This window comes from Saimiri boliviensis, chromosome 3 (genome assembly GCF_048565385.1).
Source record: "Saimiri boliviensis isolate mSaiBol1 chromosome 3, mSaiBol1.pri, whole genome shotgun sequence".
NCBI classification, from domain to species: domain Eukaryota; kingdom Metazoa; phylum Chordata; class Mammalia; order Primates; family Cebidae; genus Saimiri; species Saimiri boliviensis.
This window is the reverse complement of record NC_133451.1, coordinates 128,348,082-128,364,109: the sequence shown is the minus strand read 5'-3', so window position 1 is coordinate 128,364,109 and position 16,028 is coordinate 128,348,082. Positions and strand designations below refer to the sequence as shown.

General features: G+C 32.6%; 1 protein-coding gene across 5 annotated transcripts in view; it reads right to left on the bottom strand.

Moving 5' to 3' along the window:
• FSTL5 (follistatin like 5) overlaps positions 1–16,028 on the bottom strand; it is a 790,158-nt gene that overhangs the window by 110,098 nt on the left and 664,032 nt on the right. For 3 of the 5 annotated variants that reach the window (XM_039479105.2, XM_039479106.2, XM_074396780.1), the window contains 2 exons: positions 12,731–12,757; positions 2,349–2,467 (listed from right to left, as the gene is read on the bottom strand). In XM_039479105.2, the coding sequence (XP_039335039.2) occupies positions 2,349–2,467; positions 12,731–12,757 (146 nt within the window). The remainder of the gene's footprint in view (positions 1–2,348; positions 2,468–12,730; positions 12,758–16,028) is intronic. The other 2 variants (XM_074396781.1, XM_039479107.2) reach the window with 1 other exon arrangement.

Genomic DNA, 16,028 nt, shown 5'->3' with positions numbered 1-16,028 from the left:
ATAGCATAGGAATGCAAACTTTCTATCCTTGCATGTATTTTGATTTTGAAGTATATGTTTCTATAATAACTTCACATTCTAGAATAATATTGATCTCACATGTAAGATGACTGTAGATTTCCAGGGGCTGTGACATTAGAAATCTGATGTAGCAGATTAGTTACTAGTAACTAATTATCCCTGTTTTGTCGCTGTTGGTGTATGCTTGTGGATAAGGGTTGATTGGTTGAAGAAAATAAGTTAAAGTTATCACCATTGATATTTGATTACTATTTTCTCTCTAATAATTCATTTTTATCAGAAAATTATACATAGTTTGTATATGCAATTTTTCTCTGTATTAATATATTATGTATATTTCTCTATGTATATATACATAAATACACAAGTATACACAGAGAGCTGTATACATCACATTGCTTTGTCCTACATCTCTATGTCTTCTCTGCATGTATATATGCATATATGTATACATAGAGAGAGAAATAATTATACATACTTATTTGGATACATAGAGAGATAATATGTGTATACATAGAGAAATAAATACACCCAATTCTATGTTATTTTTCTTTAGTTGTTTTAGAAGAACATCTGAGTATTGTAAAGTTTCAAACGTGATAAATTCAGGTAAATAATGCTCATATATTTGTTGCCCTGGCATGTTGCAAAACTGTCACATCATATTTTTGCTTGTTTTTTCAACTTGAGATTCCAAGGGATTAAATTAACTCACCCAGAGCTGTCAAGAAATGTTCTGGAAAATCATGCTTTTTAAGACTTAAGTCATGCAGTAATGAAGCATTTACTGATACCCTGAAACAGCACACATGTGGTGCAGGAATAACATTCTTTGTCTCTAAATTTGCAAATCAGATTCTTGAAGTGATAGTTTTGTGATGAATAGTATGGATCTCACAGCCTATCTTATTAGTATTAGTAATTGAAGTTTTGAATTCTGTGATATAAACAAGACGTGTGTCATTAGCTGCAAAACTGCTAGTCCTGTAGAAATCAGAGAGATACAGTCTCCTATAAAATTATTTTGCTCTGATCTAAATAACAATATTTATATTTGACATGACACTACCTATATCTGCATGTTAGTCTACATTTCTCATTCAGAATATTTTTCGTAAAAATAAGAATGTGGCTTAACTTATTTGTTTTATCAGCAGTAATTTGGTTTTATTCATCTACTTACGTATTACACACATATATGCAGACAAACACAACTTACTCAAAGACTGATTTAGTATTAATAATGTAAGATCATAAAAGAAAATAGATTCAGGCACAGTGTAATCCCAGCACTTTGGGAGGCCAAGGAAGGTGGATCATGAGGTCAGGAGTTTGAGATCAGCCTAGCCAATATGGTGAAACCCCATCTCTATTAAAAATACAAAATTAGCCAAACGTAGTGGCATGTGCCCATAATCCCAGCTATGAGAAAGGCTAAGGCAGGAGAATTGCTTAAACCCAGGAGGTGGAGGTTGCAGTGAGACAAGATAGTGCTATTGCACTCCAGCCTGGGTGACAGAGCAAGACACGACTTAAAAAAATAAAATAAATTTGCATGTGCAATTCAAGACTTTTTGTACATATAATTAAGTTATAACCTAACCAAAATGGTAAGAATATTACTTAATCATTTAGCCTATGGCTGAAATAGTTTTAAATGAAAGGACATTATATTTCTTTGTCCTACAGAAAATCTAGGAGTAAACTGACCTATCTTATCTTCTCTAATAATTTTTTTTTTCTTCTTTGCATTCCAAGGCACAGATTTAAGGTATAAATTATTGTCTCCATATATTAGTATATGACAGCAACATCACCTACTGATAGGCTGAAATGAGAAGTTGAAAAAAATTGATATTTTCCCTTATTCATCTGAATTGTTCATTCAATTAAAACCACCTGAAGAATGAGATAAAGAATAAAAGTGGTTTTACATTTATAATGCATATAATATACACCAACTTCCCACCAGATTGTCTATAGTAGTTTTTTTTTTTTTTTAATTTTCTTAAAGCAAGCATCACATTACCTACAAATATAGGAGATATTCTAAATTGCAGAGTGGGCAAAGCTATTGCATGTTGTGTTCGTCCCTAGCATTTCACTTTTCTTACCTTCATTTTAATTACAAACAAATACTTAAGAATACATAATCTATTATTTTCCTCCTCAGATATAAAACCTGCAAAGAATTATACTAAATATCATGAGTTTCATAATTTTCTTCCAAGTCTCATATGTGTACAGGTTTTGTTATACTTCCAAAATATAATTCTACTTAACAAAATTAATAGATGAAACTTTAAAGGAAACATTTAGATACTTGCCTGAAATCCAAGGAGCTTTTCACTAGGTTTAATGTGCCTCTGAAATTCACATTCTATGGGTTGTATCACTTTGATTCCATCTTCATAAAAAACATAGAACATGTTCCCAATTCCCAGACCTTAGGATAAAAACACATTTAAATGTTCAAAACATAATTATCATAAGTCTTTACAACAAAAAATCAGTGCCTCTTGTATCTGTAGCAAGAGACCCATTTGAGAAGTTGTGTAATGTTATTAAAGCAAATCATACGGGACCTTTACTGTATACCCACACCACTTTGTTTTATTATGCAGACATTATACTTCATTCTTCCTGAGCAGCAATGTAGTGGTTTCTTTAAAATAATTCAATAAGTGTTTCACGGTTTGTAACAATTATAAATAGGAAGATAAACTCTTGATGTATAGATTATATTGGATACCTTCCCCACTTAATGTAGGTGTTATTAAGGAATAAAAGCACGTTTTGAAGAATCAAATGTATTTTACTATTTTTTTTAGAGTTCACTAGGAAAAGTTTAAATTCATTCTTTGCAGGAGTTTAGTTTATAAGAAGATTTTTAGGAAGAAAAAGATCAAATGTCCTAGATTTTGTAGAATATGTATTATCTATATTTTCTGAAACTAATTTTTGCTAAAATAATTCTAAGTAGAGATCTTACATATTAGTTTTAATATTGTCAGTTTGGGAGGTCTATTTCTATACCTTAAAACAAATTATTTAAAGGTCTTTGAAAAATCTTAATGTTTAAATCTTAATTTAATGTTAAAATCTTAATTTAATATTTCTTTTTCACACTATAGATCTGAGTGTGCGGTATCTCAGAAATTTAAATTCATCCCCCCCAGCTTTTTTTTTTTTTTTTTTTTTTTTTTTTTTTTTTTTAATGAGATGAAATCACGCTGTCACCAGGCTGGAGTGTAGTGGCACGATCTCAGCTCACTGCAACCTCTGACTTCCAGGTTCAAGTGATTATTCTGTGTCAGCCTCCCAAGTATTTGGAACTACAGGCATGTGCCACCACACTGGAAAAAATTTTTATATTTTTAGTAGAGACAGAGTTTCACCGTGTTAGCCAGGATGGCCTCGATCTCCTGACCTCATGATCTGCCCACCTTGGCCTCCCAAGGAGTTGGGATTACAGGCTTGAGCCACCACACCAAGCCCATCTTCCACCACTTTCTAAATCCATGGCTAATGGGTACAGAAGGCTAGTTCGGGACCTGTGTAGCTTAACCAAAGCTTGAGCCTAGGGAACATCTACATACTCGTGAACACCTGTTCTCTTTGTTTTTTCCGCTTCTCCCCATTCCAATGTGGCCAGCCCTGAGCTCTTATAATCCTTCCTTTTCTGAACCTCGCCTATATAGCTCTTTTGTCCTGTTGTATTGGCTTACAGAGTCAGATTTATTCTATATAATTATATCTTGCATAATTCAGTGATAGCATGTCCTCTTTAAAAGATAGCAATAATATTAAAATCTTGATTGTTTGGAAAGTCAAACTATTGTGGCTTACAGTGTTTACATTCTAAAAGCATTTGTGAAGAGAAAGATAATTTATTTAAATACAAAAAATAATTTTCTAAGCATAATTAATTTTTTCAATTGTGAGCTCCAGCAAGATCCAGCCTGGGTCTTACATCCATTGAGAATCACAAAAAAAGTTTATTGATTGGTAAAAAAAAATGTTTATTGAGCTTAAGTTATATTTAGCCATATAATATATATGTTCCTAGGGAATAAAAAGTCATCATTTTCCCCATATAATTATGTATCCATATATTCCAAAGATTTAGAGAAAAATGTATACACACTATTACTTTATAAGTGTTTATACACGGTGTATATACAATTTTTCTTTTAGTACATGAAATTATTTATAGTAATATATACTTTACTACAGGTGGTTTGATGCAGCTTATTATTTTATAAATAATTCTCAGTACTTCAATTTTAAAGATACAATCTTTATAATTATCCATTGTCATTCCAGAGAGCAATACATAAAGATGGAATATTCCTGAACAGTAGTAGCAGAAGTGGCAAGAATTAAACTCAAGGCATGTTTTTTAATAAAAAATTTAGTAGTTGTCAGCTATTGTTTATAATCATAGTTGTGCTTAAAGAAATATAAATATTACATGCACAAAAGAGAAAGCTGAAGCAAAGCACATAAGTATTTTTGCAAATGTTTTTTGATTTGTATCAGCAAAGCCTCCATGTAAACATTAACATAAGATCGATGTATGCTTTACATCAATAACTATCAATTTAACATTATTGGTTTCTGAATACCGTTGTTGAAACTTATGAACATAACAAAGCCATAATGTGGTGTCTGATTTTCATTTGTGCCTATTACATACCATGTTTGATTTTTATTACTAAGCTCTTAACATTTTTCAGGGAATGGGACTACCTTTCTTTAACTTTGCCAAAATACTGTTTTACAATTATGAATTTGAATGTGTTTGGGTCTGACGACTACTTTAAGTCCAGACTGTTTGTCATGTTTTTTGAAATATTTCCTTCCTTTACTGCTATGCATACTTTTATTAGGTTATTTTACTATATTCTACACAGAAAAGAGTCAGCAGGATTCCACTATGATATGTTGCACTGGTGGAATTTGTGAACTGTATTTTCTACTAAATATCACTTAATCCATCCAAATCACTCTTTCAAGTTCCAGAGTATATTTTCTTACTTTTAAAATATGAATTACAGACCAACATTTTTACAAAACATAAACTACTTTTCAGGTGACAAGTTATTGAGGGAATACATATATTATTACTCAAGATTTAGTTTTTTTATTTGACTCTTCAATTTTTTATTTGACTCTTTTCTTTCTTAGGGCTTATGAAACAGTAATGCCAACAAATTACTCTATACAACTAGATTAGTGAAAATAGCAATTATAAAATAAATGCCTATATGTTGATAACTCAGCTTATAAAATAACTTTTCCAATACCTTTAATGCTGTGAGTCTTCCACATTCACAAGACTAGATATTTTGCCATTTACTTGTTTGCAAGGCATATTTTCTTCCTCAAGAGTTTTATTTAGATTTTTGCAGCAGAATTTATGATCTGAACATATGACCTGATGTGTTTCTCTTTCAATATGCTGCTTTGACATTGTGAACATATAAATTTATTAAGAGTATACTCAGCAAAAGGTAAAGTAACTTACATAATGAAGGAGATATTGGAAACTGAAGACATATGCACATTTCATTTGGGACATTCATTAGCTTTATCAGTATATATATATATATACACACACACACATATATATGTATATGTTTGTATATACTCTTACTAACGACTAAGTTTATATATATTATATTTCTTGACAAGTGTAGGGATGAGGATCTATAACAAAAAGAGATGATGAATTTCATTATCTGCATTCAGACAGATCAGGGGCAAATCATAGCTATAGCACTTACTCTTTTACCATGAGAATGTTAATTAGACTGTGTGATAATTTCCCCATATTGAATTTAAAGATAATAATTATACTATGTCAGGAAGCTGTTGTAAGATTTAAATTAGGTAGAGAATGTAAAATATTTAGCAGCGTTTTAACTCGCACACAGTAAGATTTCAAAGAAATTGTACCTTTATTTATTTATTTTTTTAACAGATATCTATTCAAGAAACACTACCGAAAAAGCGAATGATGACATGATATATAACCAGAATTTGATTACGATTCTCATTTTTCCTCAAACCCATGCTGTGGAATATGCTGCTAAATTTTAATTTTCTATGATATAAAATATTTTCTTTTTTCCCAGAATACCTAAGCCAGCTAAAAGATCAACTTTATTTTCTAGTAAAGCATTTATTGAATTTGACCCTTTTAGGGAGTCTACCAAGCCCAAACTGTTTTCCTAATTCACCTAAGATGTCACTCACATTTATTCTTATATTTTTTTAAATGTAGGATTTAGTTTTCAACAGGCTACATGAAGTATAATGTTACGTGAGATATCACAACAATTCAATGCAGAAGCAGATGTAAGAAGCCAACATCTTCTATTAAGCCAGAAAGTTAAAGGATTTGCAAAACGTAAATGGTGTACTACCTTTTATTTATTTATTTATTTATTTTGAAAACGTAGCTTTAAGAAGATTATATGCTGTTTATAGCTCCATGTAACGGGTTTATTAGGGCTATTTTAACAAGTTAATAAATGCATATTTAAAAATTTTCTATTTGCATTTCTGATACTAAATATTAGTAGATAGAAATATTCCTCCCCTCTCAACACACAAACACAAACACAAAGGTCTTTAAGTTCTCAATATGTCAGTGTGTAAAAAGATTGAGTCTCAGAAAGTTTCAGTAGTGGTGATCCTTACTTCTCTCTTCATGAATGCATTGTGGTGAAGTATATTGCAAACACTGCTGACTTCAATGAAAGATCCTAGCACTTTCGTCACAGTAAAGATTGGGAATGTGTGCAGATTGTTTTTTTTTTTTCTTCTTCTTCTTCTTCCTTTTTCAGGCTCTGGTGAAGGCAGACACAAACACTTTCTCTTTGGGGGGTTGATTGTTAATCTAACAGAATATAGTGACTCTAGAAGTTATCCATAATTTGTTTGTTCCTTAAGAGCTTTCTTTTTGCTTTTTCTTTCTATACACAGAAAAGACATAAGCAAGAATTACTCCTGCCGTCTCATAAGACAGAAGTATTTCTCAGAGGATTTTCTAATCAATATTGTACCCTGAAGTACATGAAATGAACTGAGAAAAAAATAAATGTAATGCACATTCCTATCTTAATCCTTTGGAAATGGGAACCACTCAAGAACAGTAGTGTACTGTGAAATATAGTTATACTACTAAGTATATACAGTGGATATATACTATGTAATGTATATTAGCAATACAATTTGATTAATTTCTGATTATCAGATGCATATTTATGTGCATGATAACGATTTTATTGTGATGGTATTTTTCCTCTGGCTTACTGTCATTACTTTCATATTCATACTATAGTCAATTAGAAGTTAAAACTATGATGTAGTGATTTGGTAGCTAATCAAAGGTACTTCAATAAATTATGCTTTTATACAAAATCCGTCATTCGTTGATATTATCCTTTTCACTTTCAAGTGATCCTAAAGTTATGCATAGTTTTGAAATACAGAAGAAATCTCCCCTCTTTAGGTAAAAAATAATAAAGGCAAGACTAGATTGTCTGCATTGCATTTCTCACGGAATAACTCAGCGGGGATAGATATTTGGTTCATGAATGCTCTCATTCACTATATCCTGACTTTGGAGCTAAAATCATCTTTGTACATTGAGTAAAACCATACCATTGCACATCAATAAAGTCTTTATATTATGCGCAACTTGAACAAGACTTGCTTATTCTTTCATTCTTTTCTGGGAGTGAGTGTGTCAATCTCTTTATGTATGCCCTGTTAATCCAGGAAGTGGGTACCATCTGACCACTATCTATATTGGCCAGAGTATCGTTTTTCTAAAACCAGTCCTTTTGAGCAAGTATACCATCTCCTTAATTTCCAAAGATGTACTGAAAAAAACTGAATGGAAATCTGCTTTATTAACTTCACACAGTAATTAGCAGGGCAAATGTTATAATGTAATAGAATACTTGTTTGCATTATAAATGACACTAGTTGAAATCATCCATAATTACATCTATGCACACATATGTGTATCATGTATTCATATATATTATTTAAGCCAATATCATTATATACCTTACGTACATGTGCACTTACATAAACATTGCTGCGAATGGATATCTCTTGCAGTATCACATTTTTGATTAAAAAAGTTGTAAAATGATTTAAAAAGCTTAAACTGACAAGCTTTCAGCAGATGGGTTAGTGAACTGGCCAGTGGAAATAACAGCAGATTGATTGTGATTTAATTGGCATCATGTAATAGTCATCAGAAAGTATAGTCTTCCCCTCTCCCCATACTGTGACTAAATCTCATGTATTCAGAAGACTTATTCTCTGAATGTCTTTTTCATTATTTTATATTATTACTTTTTTAGGTTCTGTTATTTTTGAGCCAAGATATTCCTTTGTTCCCCAGTTTGGACAGTGGTGTGGGTGGCATAGAGGGCAGTGGAGTGATCACTGCAGCCTTGAATTTCAGAGTTCCAGCAATCCTTCCACCACAGTCTTCTGAGTAGCTGGGACTACAGACATGAGCCATCACTCTCAGCTAATTTTTTGTTTTTTAAAATATTTTGTAAAGGCAGATTTTTGCTATGTTGCCTAGGCTGTTCTCAAAATCTGGCCTCAAGCAATCCTCCCTCTTTGGTCTCCCAAACTGCCGGGATTATAGGTGTCATCCACCGCACCCTGATCTTTTTCATTTTAAGTATTATTTCAATAACCTTTTGATATAGTATTATTTTTAATTTTTTTATTTCCATAGGTCTTTGGGGAACAGGTGGTGCTTGGTTACATGAGTAAGTTCTTTAGCAGGGGTTTGTGAGATTTTGGTGCACCCTTCTCCCGAGCAATATGCACTGAACCTAGTTTGTAGTCTTTTATTCTTTTCTGTAAAAAATAGTTATACTAGAGGTTTTTGAATCACACTTAGTAGCTGTATGTTCTGTATTTCCCAACTTCCCTGGCAGTGTACATTTTTTGTGGCTAATAAAATTTTAAATAATTTTAGGCTGACGAAGCTAAGCTGGACTGTTTTTCAATCTGTTTTCCCCCAACTAGATGACATTGGAAACCTCATACTACAGATCATGAAACTATTCATGAAGTGTAATGTAATATATAAATTTTGTGGTATAATTTAGCTGCATTTCTTTTTTTTTTTTTTTTTTTTGGTTTGGTGTTAACCCAACTAAATGCTGATTTATTTTAAATGTTTCTATAACATGTTTTTGTGTGAATAGATACATACATTTTACAAGGAATAAAAAAGACAATTTTTCTAAATATGAATTTTTTTCTGCTTCTAAATTATTCAAATATCATATGAAACCAGTATTTCACTAGGTATGTTATGTTCTACTCAATATTGATCTGAATGATATTTATCAAAATAATTCATGAACTAACAAATTTTAAAAATGCCATGTTATACACCGACTCATCCCACATCTCTCCTTGGAGACTGAAACTAGCATATGTCAAGTTTATACAAATCCTTCAATGAATTAAATGATTTAAATTTGTATAATTCAGTGCCCATATGATCTAAAACATATGTTATAAACTTAGATCTTATAACATAAACTAATTGCCCACAAAATGGACATTAAAAAATACTTTATTAAATTATATTTAATTATAAATACCTTAAATATAATGAAAATAAAAAACAATCATACTATTTTAATATATTTGTAGAAATACATATTAATACATGTATTTTTATGTGTATTATTTAATATATTGTAAAACTACTTGTCAGTAAGAAAGGTTTAGGCTTGAATCTTCTAGATTGAAAGTTTCTTTAGAGCACATATTAGATCTTATTCATCTATGAATTTCCAATATTTTCAAAGTGTTTTAATTTAACAGGATCTTTAAAATATTTGACAACAAATGAGTGAGATATTTCCTCTATTAACACTGTCTTTTGACACTCCTATAAAATATAAAGATATGTAGAAAAGAACTAAAAATGAAACCCAGAGAGGTAGAGGACATTGCATTCCAAGTTTATATATTGATGCGATTGGTAAGATTATGCATATTAAATTCAGTTGAATTTATTTGGATTATAAACTTTTCACTAAACTAGATTCTGATGCTCATATTTTAAAAAATAATTTTATAATTATTAGTATATATCAAAATAACATAGGTTTAACATTTGTAGATGAGTTAAATGGCATTATGGGAGGAATTATCATTTTAAATCTTGCCATTATTGGCCTTAAATGGCCTACATTCCAAGGTTCTATAATTGGTTCTCTCTGAGACAGATTTTTCTTGGCTATAGTAAAGAGGTAAATATATAAATAAAAAACACTGGTAGAATGAAGATAAAAGTGGATCTCTGAAATATGAGGCTCATATTTGTTTTATTCTAAATTTTTAAAATGAAGAGACAATTTCCTTAGCAAATTAGTTACCTATAATTTTAGTTATTTGTATGTAATACTTATACTCAATGATGAGGTTCAGTGATTCCTCAAGCCACTCTATTATCTCTGGTCACCATTATTACTATTAGAACATTCAATCATTTTTATTGTAATGCCTTGTCAATAATTGTGGCATTATAAAAATAAGTTACAGATGTCTACTAATAAAAGTCAAATATGCTTTCTTTTTAAATCTATTTTTAAAATGTTATCTATTAGAGGAAACAATAAAGTACTCTTATGATAACTGTATACAGAAAAAAGGACTTTAATAATTTCCTGAAGACACTTGTTTTATGTGACTTAAGAGTATCTTATAAATTGTACCAATATCTATTTTTGTCAAGCACATTTTATGTGTTGAATGAAATCATAAAGCATAATAACAGTATTCTTAATGGAGAATGATTACTGAGGTTATGAAGTTCCAAAAACTGACAATACATTTTTAAATAGGAAATAATTTGGTTTTATATAATGAATTTCATCATGATTTTAATTAATCTAAAAGCTTCTATATTTTTGAGAGTGGTCTTGAGAATTGTTATTATTATATATTAAAATTACTATAATAATATCCATGGTGGTTATCAAAGTTAATATACAAGAAAGAGTAGTTCCACATACTTTAAGTTGATTTACATAGCACAGATTGGTGAGGTGAGTGCCATCTCTATTTCAAGTATTGTATTGGAAGCATCTGGCTTAGCAAGGTAAAATAACTCATCCAAATTTTCCCAGCAATTAACCATCAGAGCCAGATCTGTAGTACTTGATCTCTGACTCATTAGGTGTTATTCCTTCCATTACAATGAGAAAATAAAACCAATATTTTTAAATGCCCAGAGAAATCTTGCCCAGAGGGAAGACAGTATAATGAAATGTTGTTTAACAGATATGTGGGCCTGTTGTGGTGGCTTACGCCTGTAACCCCGGCACTTTGGGTGGCTGAGGCAGGAAGATCACTTAAGGTCAGGAGTATGTGACCAGCCTGGCCCCCATGGCAAAACTTGGTCTCTACTAAAAGTACAAAAATTATACGGGCATGGTGGCTCACACCTGTAAACCCAGCTACTGGAGAGGCTGAGGCAAGAAAATCATTTGTACCTGGGAAGTGTAAGCTGCAGTGAGTCAAGATCACGCCATTGCACTCCAGCCTGGGCAACAAGAGTGAAACTCCCATCTCAAAATAAATAAATAAATACTGATATGTCAAGGCTAATTTCAATAACAACAGAATTAGATACATTTAAAGGTGAAATATTTGAAGTGGAATAAAAATAGAGGATACAGTTACACCAGAACTTCTTTAATAAAACCAGGTGTTAACGGAGCTCCTGCAAAAGAGTTAAGGAGCAACAAGTTCTAAGAGAGAAAAAAATAAGTGCGCTGATCCCTGAGCACAAAATTGAGATGGCTAAATTCCAGAATTACTTGTGGTTATGAGACTGGCTGTCACAGGGCACAGTGACTTGGGTTCCTACAGGAAGCTCTAATCAGGGGAGAGAAATGTTGTCTAGGGTGGGTTGTGAAGGCAAGTTTTGGCCATTGTGTACTGAGAACAGATGATGACTCTTAAATATTTTTCTCCTAAGAATTTCATTTAACCACAATTGATGGACTATTTAAGCACCTGAGCACACATATTCTTCCCAGCCTTTGTGGCTAAATGAGGAAAACCAATAAAAATCGCAATAATATATAAAAACTGTTACTGTTTATTGAAAGCTGATGATAACTAAAGAACTGATAACAACCCTACTGAGTATTAACAACTACTACGCTCCTTTTTGGTATAAGAAGATTGTTCAGGGTAACTTACCTTATTGTTTGTAAACTTGAAGATCACATTCGAATCCAGATCCTTCAAGTTTGTAACCCACATTTTAAAATAATTTACTATATCCCCTTGATAAGGCATGGTTTTTATAAATATTCTTACTCTGACTTAATCAGAGTTATTATGTAAATTATGTTTAACTGAGATTGCTTTTATTTCTTTGACATAATTTTATACTCTTAAAACATTTCAATATATTGCAATGAAACTTTCTGGCTATATATCAATAATTAATCATTGATGAGAAGTGATATATATGTAATGGTAACAGGCTTACTCAAGAATATTGAAATACAATCGATTAAAACATTGGATCAGAATGAAAAAGAAGCTAGTTAGCATACAAAAGATAATCAACAAATCTAATAATCAAGCAAAATTGTCACAACAATATAAAAACAATTCGATTTAGTACCTTCTTCTCTCCATAATATGTTAGCTACTGCAGCATGTTGAAAAGAAAGAGCAGAAAAAGAAAATAAGTAAAGAGAGCTTTTGCTATATAGTGTATGAATATCATTAAAGAGGTCAAAATCTCCGTGATAGAATGTGTATATAAACATAGTGACAGTTAATTCAATGAGCTGCTTTAACAGAACAATAGCATGTTGGAATTAGCTAATAATGCTTTGTACATTTTTTAATATAGCCAATTCTTATTTGTAATACAGATTTTGTTAAAGAACATTTTACTCTTCATTGAAAAGATTAGGAAGTTTAAGTTAATTTAATTAAAATATGTATTTTTAGAGCAAGCATTGGTAGTTAAAACTATTAGGCTGACAGTTTAAGTTACTAATAGAAAAAGTTATACTCTTAAATTTTGCAATAATCACAATATATGATGTTCCTAAATAATATGAAATATTCCTGAACAAGAAGAGTTCTTGAAAATCCAAGATCTTAAACACCAAATTGGCCTATTTTTAAGTAGTATAATTTTTTACTGTTTTAAAACATACAGAAAATAGATGTAAGTATACTTTGCTTATTTTAATACATACTGAATTGTTCTTGAACAATAGATTTTAAAAATATTATATAGAGACTCAAGAACTAATATATTAAGATAGAAATTAAGAAAAAAATCCAGTTGAAACTATTCTCAAGGAAATGCTTGCTTCTTTAATAATTCAAAGTTACAATAACTTTATATGTTCTTAAAGCAAAATCATAGAAGTGTAACTAATAGAAAGTCTCATACACAGCAAATTACTTTCAGTATTTTGACTACATTATAACTTAATCATTTGTTTTTTCAACTGAACCCACATGTGTATGTTTCAGAGGCAAGAATGGAGTGTAGCACTCCTCACTTCAGCTTAAGACCTGAATCATGAAGTTTTCAGCATCTGCTGTATTTCTTTAAAAAAATAAATTATTAATGGTAAACATTTGCAATTTTTAGTTTTTAAGTTCCTTAATAATATTTATTCATATATAAATACATTATATGTGCATTCCTGTAACACAATTTGTGCTGTTGGTCTTCTGCCTGCAGTGCACTTTGAACAAATATGAAAAAAGTTTAACTTTCAATGATAAGATGAGTAAGTTCTGGACATGTAATGTACAATGTGGGTGATGACGGATGTGTTAATAGATCGTGATAATTATTACATAATATATACATCACCTTTTCATCTTAAACATATTCAATCTTTGTCAAGTAAATATGTTATAAAATAATAAAATGACAAATCTTGCTCTCAAGGAGAGGATATAGACATAGGAGGAAAGAGAACCATGAAAACAGCGGGGAGGATCCAAGATGACCAAAGAGAAACAGCTCCGGAGTACAGTTCCCACCAAGAACAACGCAGAGTGTGAGTGCTCACCACATTTCCACACAAATTTTCACTGCCCACAGACCAGGAGATTCCCAGGCCAAAAAGCACCACGAGTTTTCAGCATGGCAGTTTCAGCTGGTGCTGGTTTGGCACACAGAAACTCACACAAATCTGCGTGGCCATTTCAACTGGCTCCTGGAATGCCTGGGAGACAGACCACTCATTCTACTGAAAGGGAGGAGGCAGAGAAAGGGAGCCAGGTAATCTGGCTCAGTGTTTACCATCCCTACAAAATAAGCAATCTGCATGCTCTGGATTGACCGTTTTGTGGCAAACACAACTGGACACAGGATGGTCCAGCTCAGTAGGGGAAAGGGTGATTACCACTACTGGGGCATTCCGCCACTACTGAGGTAGTTCACATAGCAGCTGGGCAGAGCTGGTGGCAGCTCAGCAACACCACTGCTGGCAGACTGTGACTAGATTGCTTCATGTGGGGCAGGGCATTTATGAAAAAAAGCAGCAGCATGATGGAAACTTATAAATAAAGCTGACAATCCTAGGACACAGCACCTGGGAAATGAGGCAGTTATGAGTTCTGCTGCAGCAGAATAAAACATATCTGCCCAGCAGCTCTGAACAGAACAACAGAGCTCACAGCTAAGCACTTGAACTCCTATAAGGGACAGAGTGTCTCCTGAAGCAGCCCCACCCCCACCCCGCCAACCCCAATCCCCACATAACCAAAGAGATCCCTCATAAAAGAGTGCTCAGGCTGACATCTGGCAGGTATCCTTCTGGGACAAAGATAACAGAAGAAAAAACCGGCAGCAGCCCTTACTGTTCTGCAGCTCCTGTGGGTGATCCCCAGGCAAGCAGGGTCTGAAGTGGACCTCCAGGAGTCCTGTAGCAGAGAGGCCTGACTGTTAGAGGGAAAACTAAGACACAGAAATAACTTCATCATCAATAAAAAGGATGTTCACTCAGAGACCCCTATCTGAAAGTCACCAACTACAAAGACCACAGGTAGATAAAGCCAGGAATAGGGAAGAAAGCAGTTTAAAAAGGACAAAAACACCAAAAATGAGAACACCTCTCCTCCTCCAAGGGATCACAACTCCTTACCAGCTAGGGATCAAAGATGGATGGAGAATGAATCTGATGAATTGACAGAAAAAGGCTTCAGAAGGTGGGCAATAATCTTCTAAGAGCTAAAAGAACATGAGCTAACCCAATGCAAAGAAACTAAGATGGTTAGGGAAAATGCTAGCTAGAATGAACACCTTAAGAAGAATATAAACAACTTCATGGAGCTGAAAAACACAGCAGGAGAATTTCAGAAAGCATACACAAGTTTCAATAGCCAAATCAACCAGGCAGAAGAAAGAAAATCAGAAATTGAAGATCAGCTCAAGGAAATAAAACCAGAAGGCAAGAATAGAGAAAAAAGAGTGAAAAGAAATGAACAAAGCCTCCAAGAAATATGGGATTATGTGAAAAGACCTAATCTATATTTGATAGGTATATCTGAATTTGACAGAGAGAATGAATCCAAGCTGGAAAACACTCTTCAGGAAATTATCCAGGAGAACTTCCCCAGACTAGCAAGGCAGGCCAACATTCAAGTCCCGGAAATACTGGGAACACCACAAAGATATTTATCAAGAAGAGCAACCCCAAGGCACATGATCATCAGATTCACCAGCGTTGAAATGAAGGAAAATATGCTAAGGGCAGCCAGAGAGAAAGATCGGGTTATCCACAAAGGGAAGCCCATCAGACTCACAGTGGATCTCTCTGCAGAAACCCTACAAGCCAGAAGAAAGTGGAGGCCAATATTCAAAATCCTTAAAGAAAAGAATTTTCAATGTAGAATTTCATATCCAGCCAAACTAAGCTTCATAAATGAAGGAGAAAGAAAAT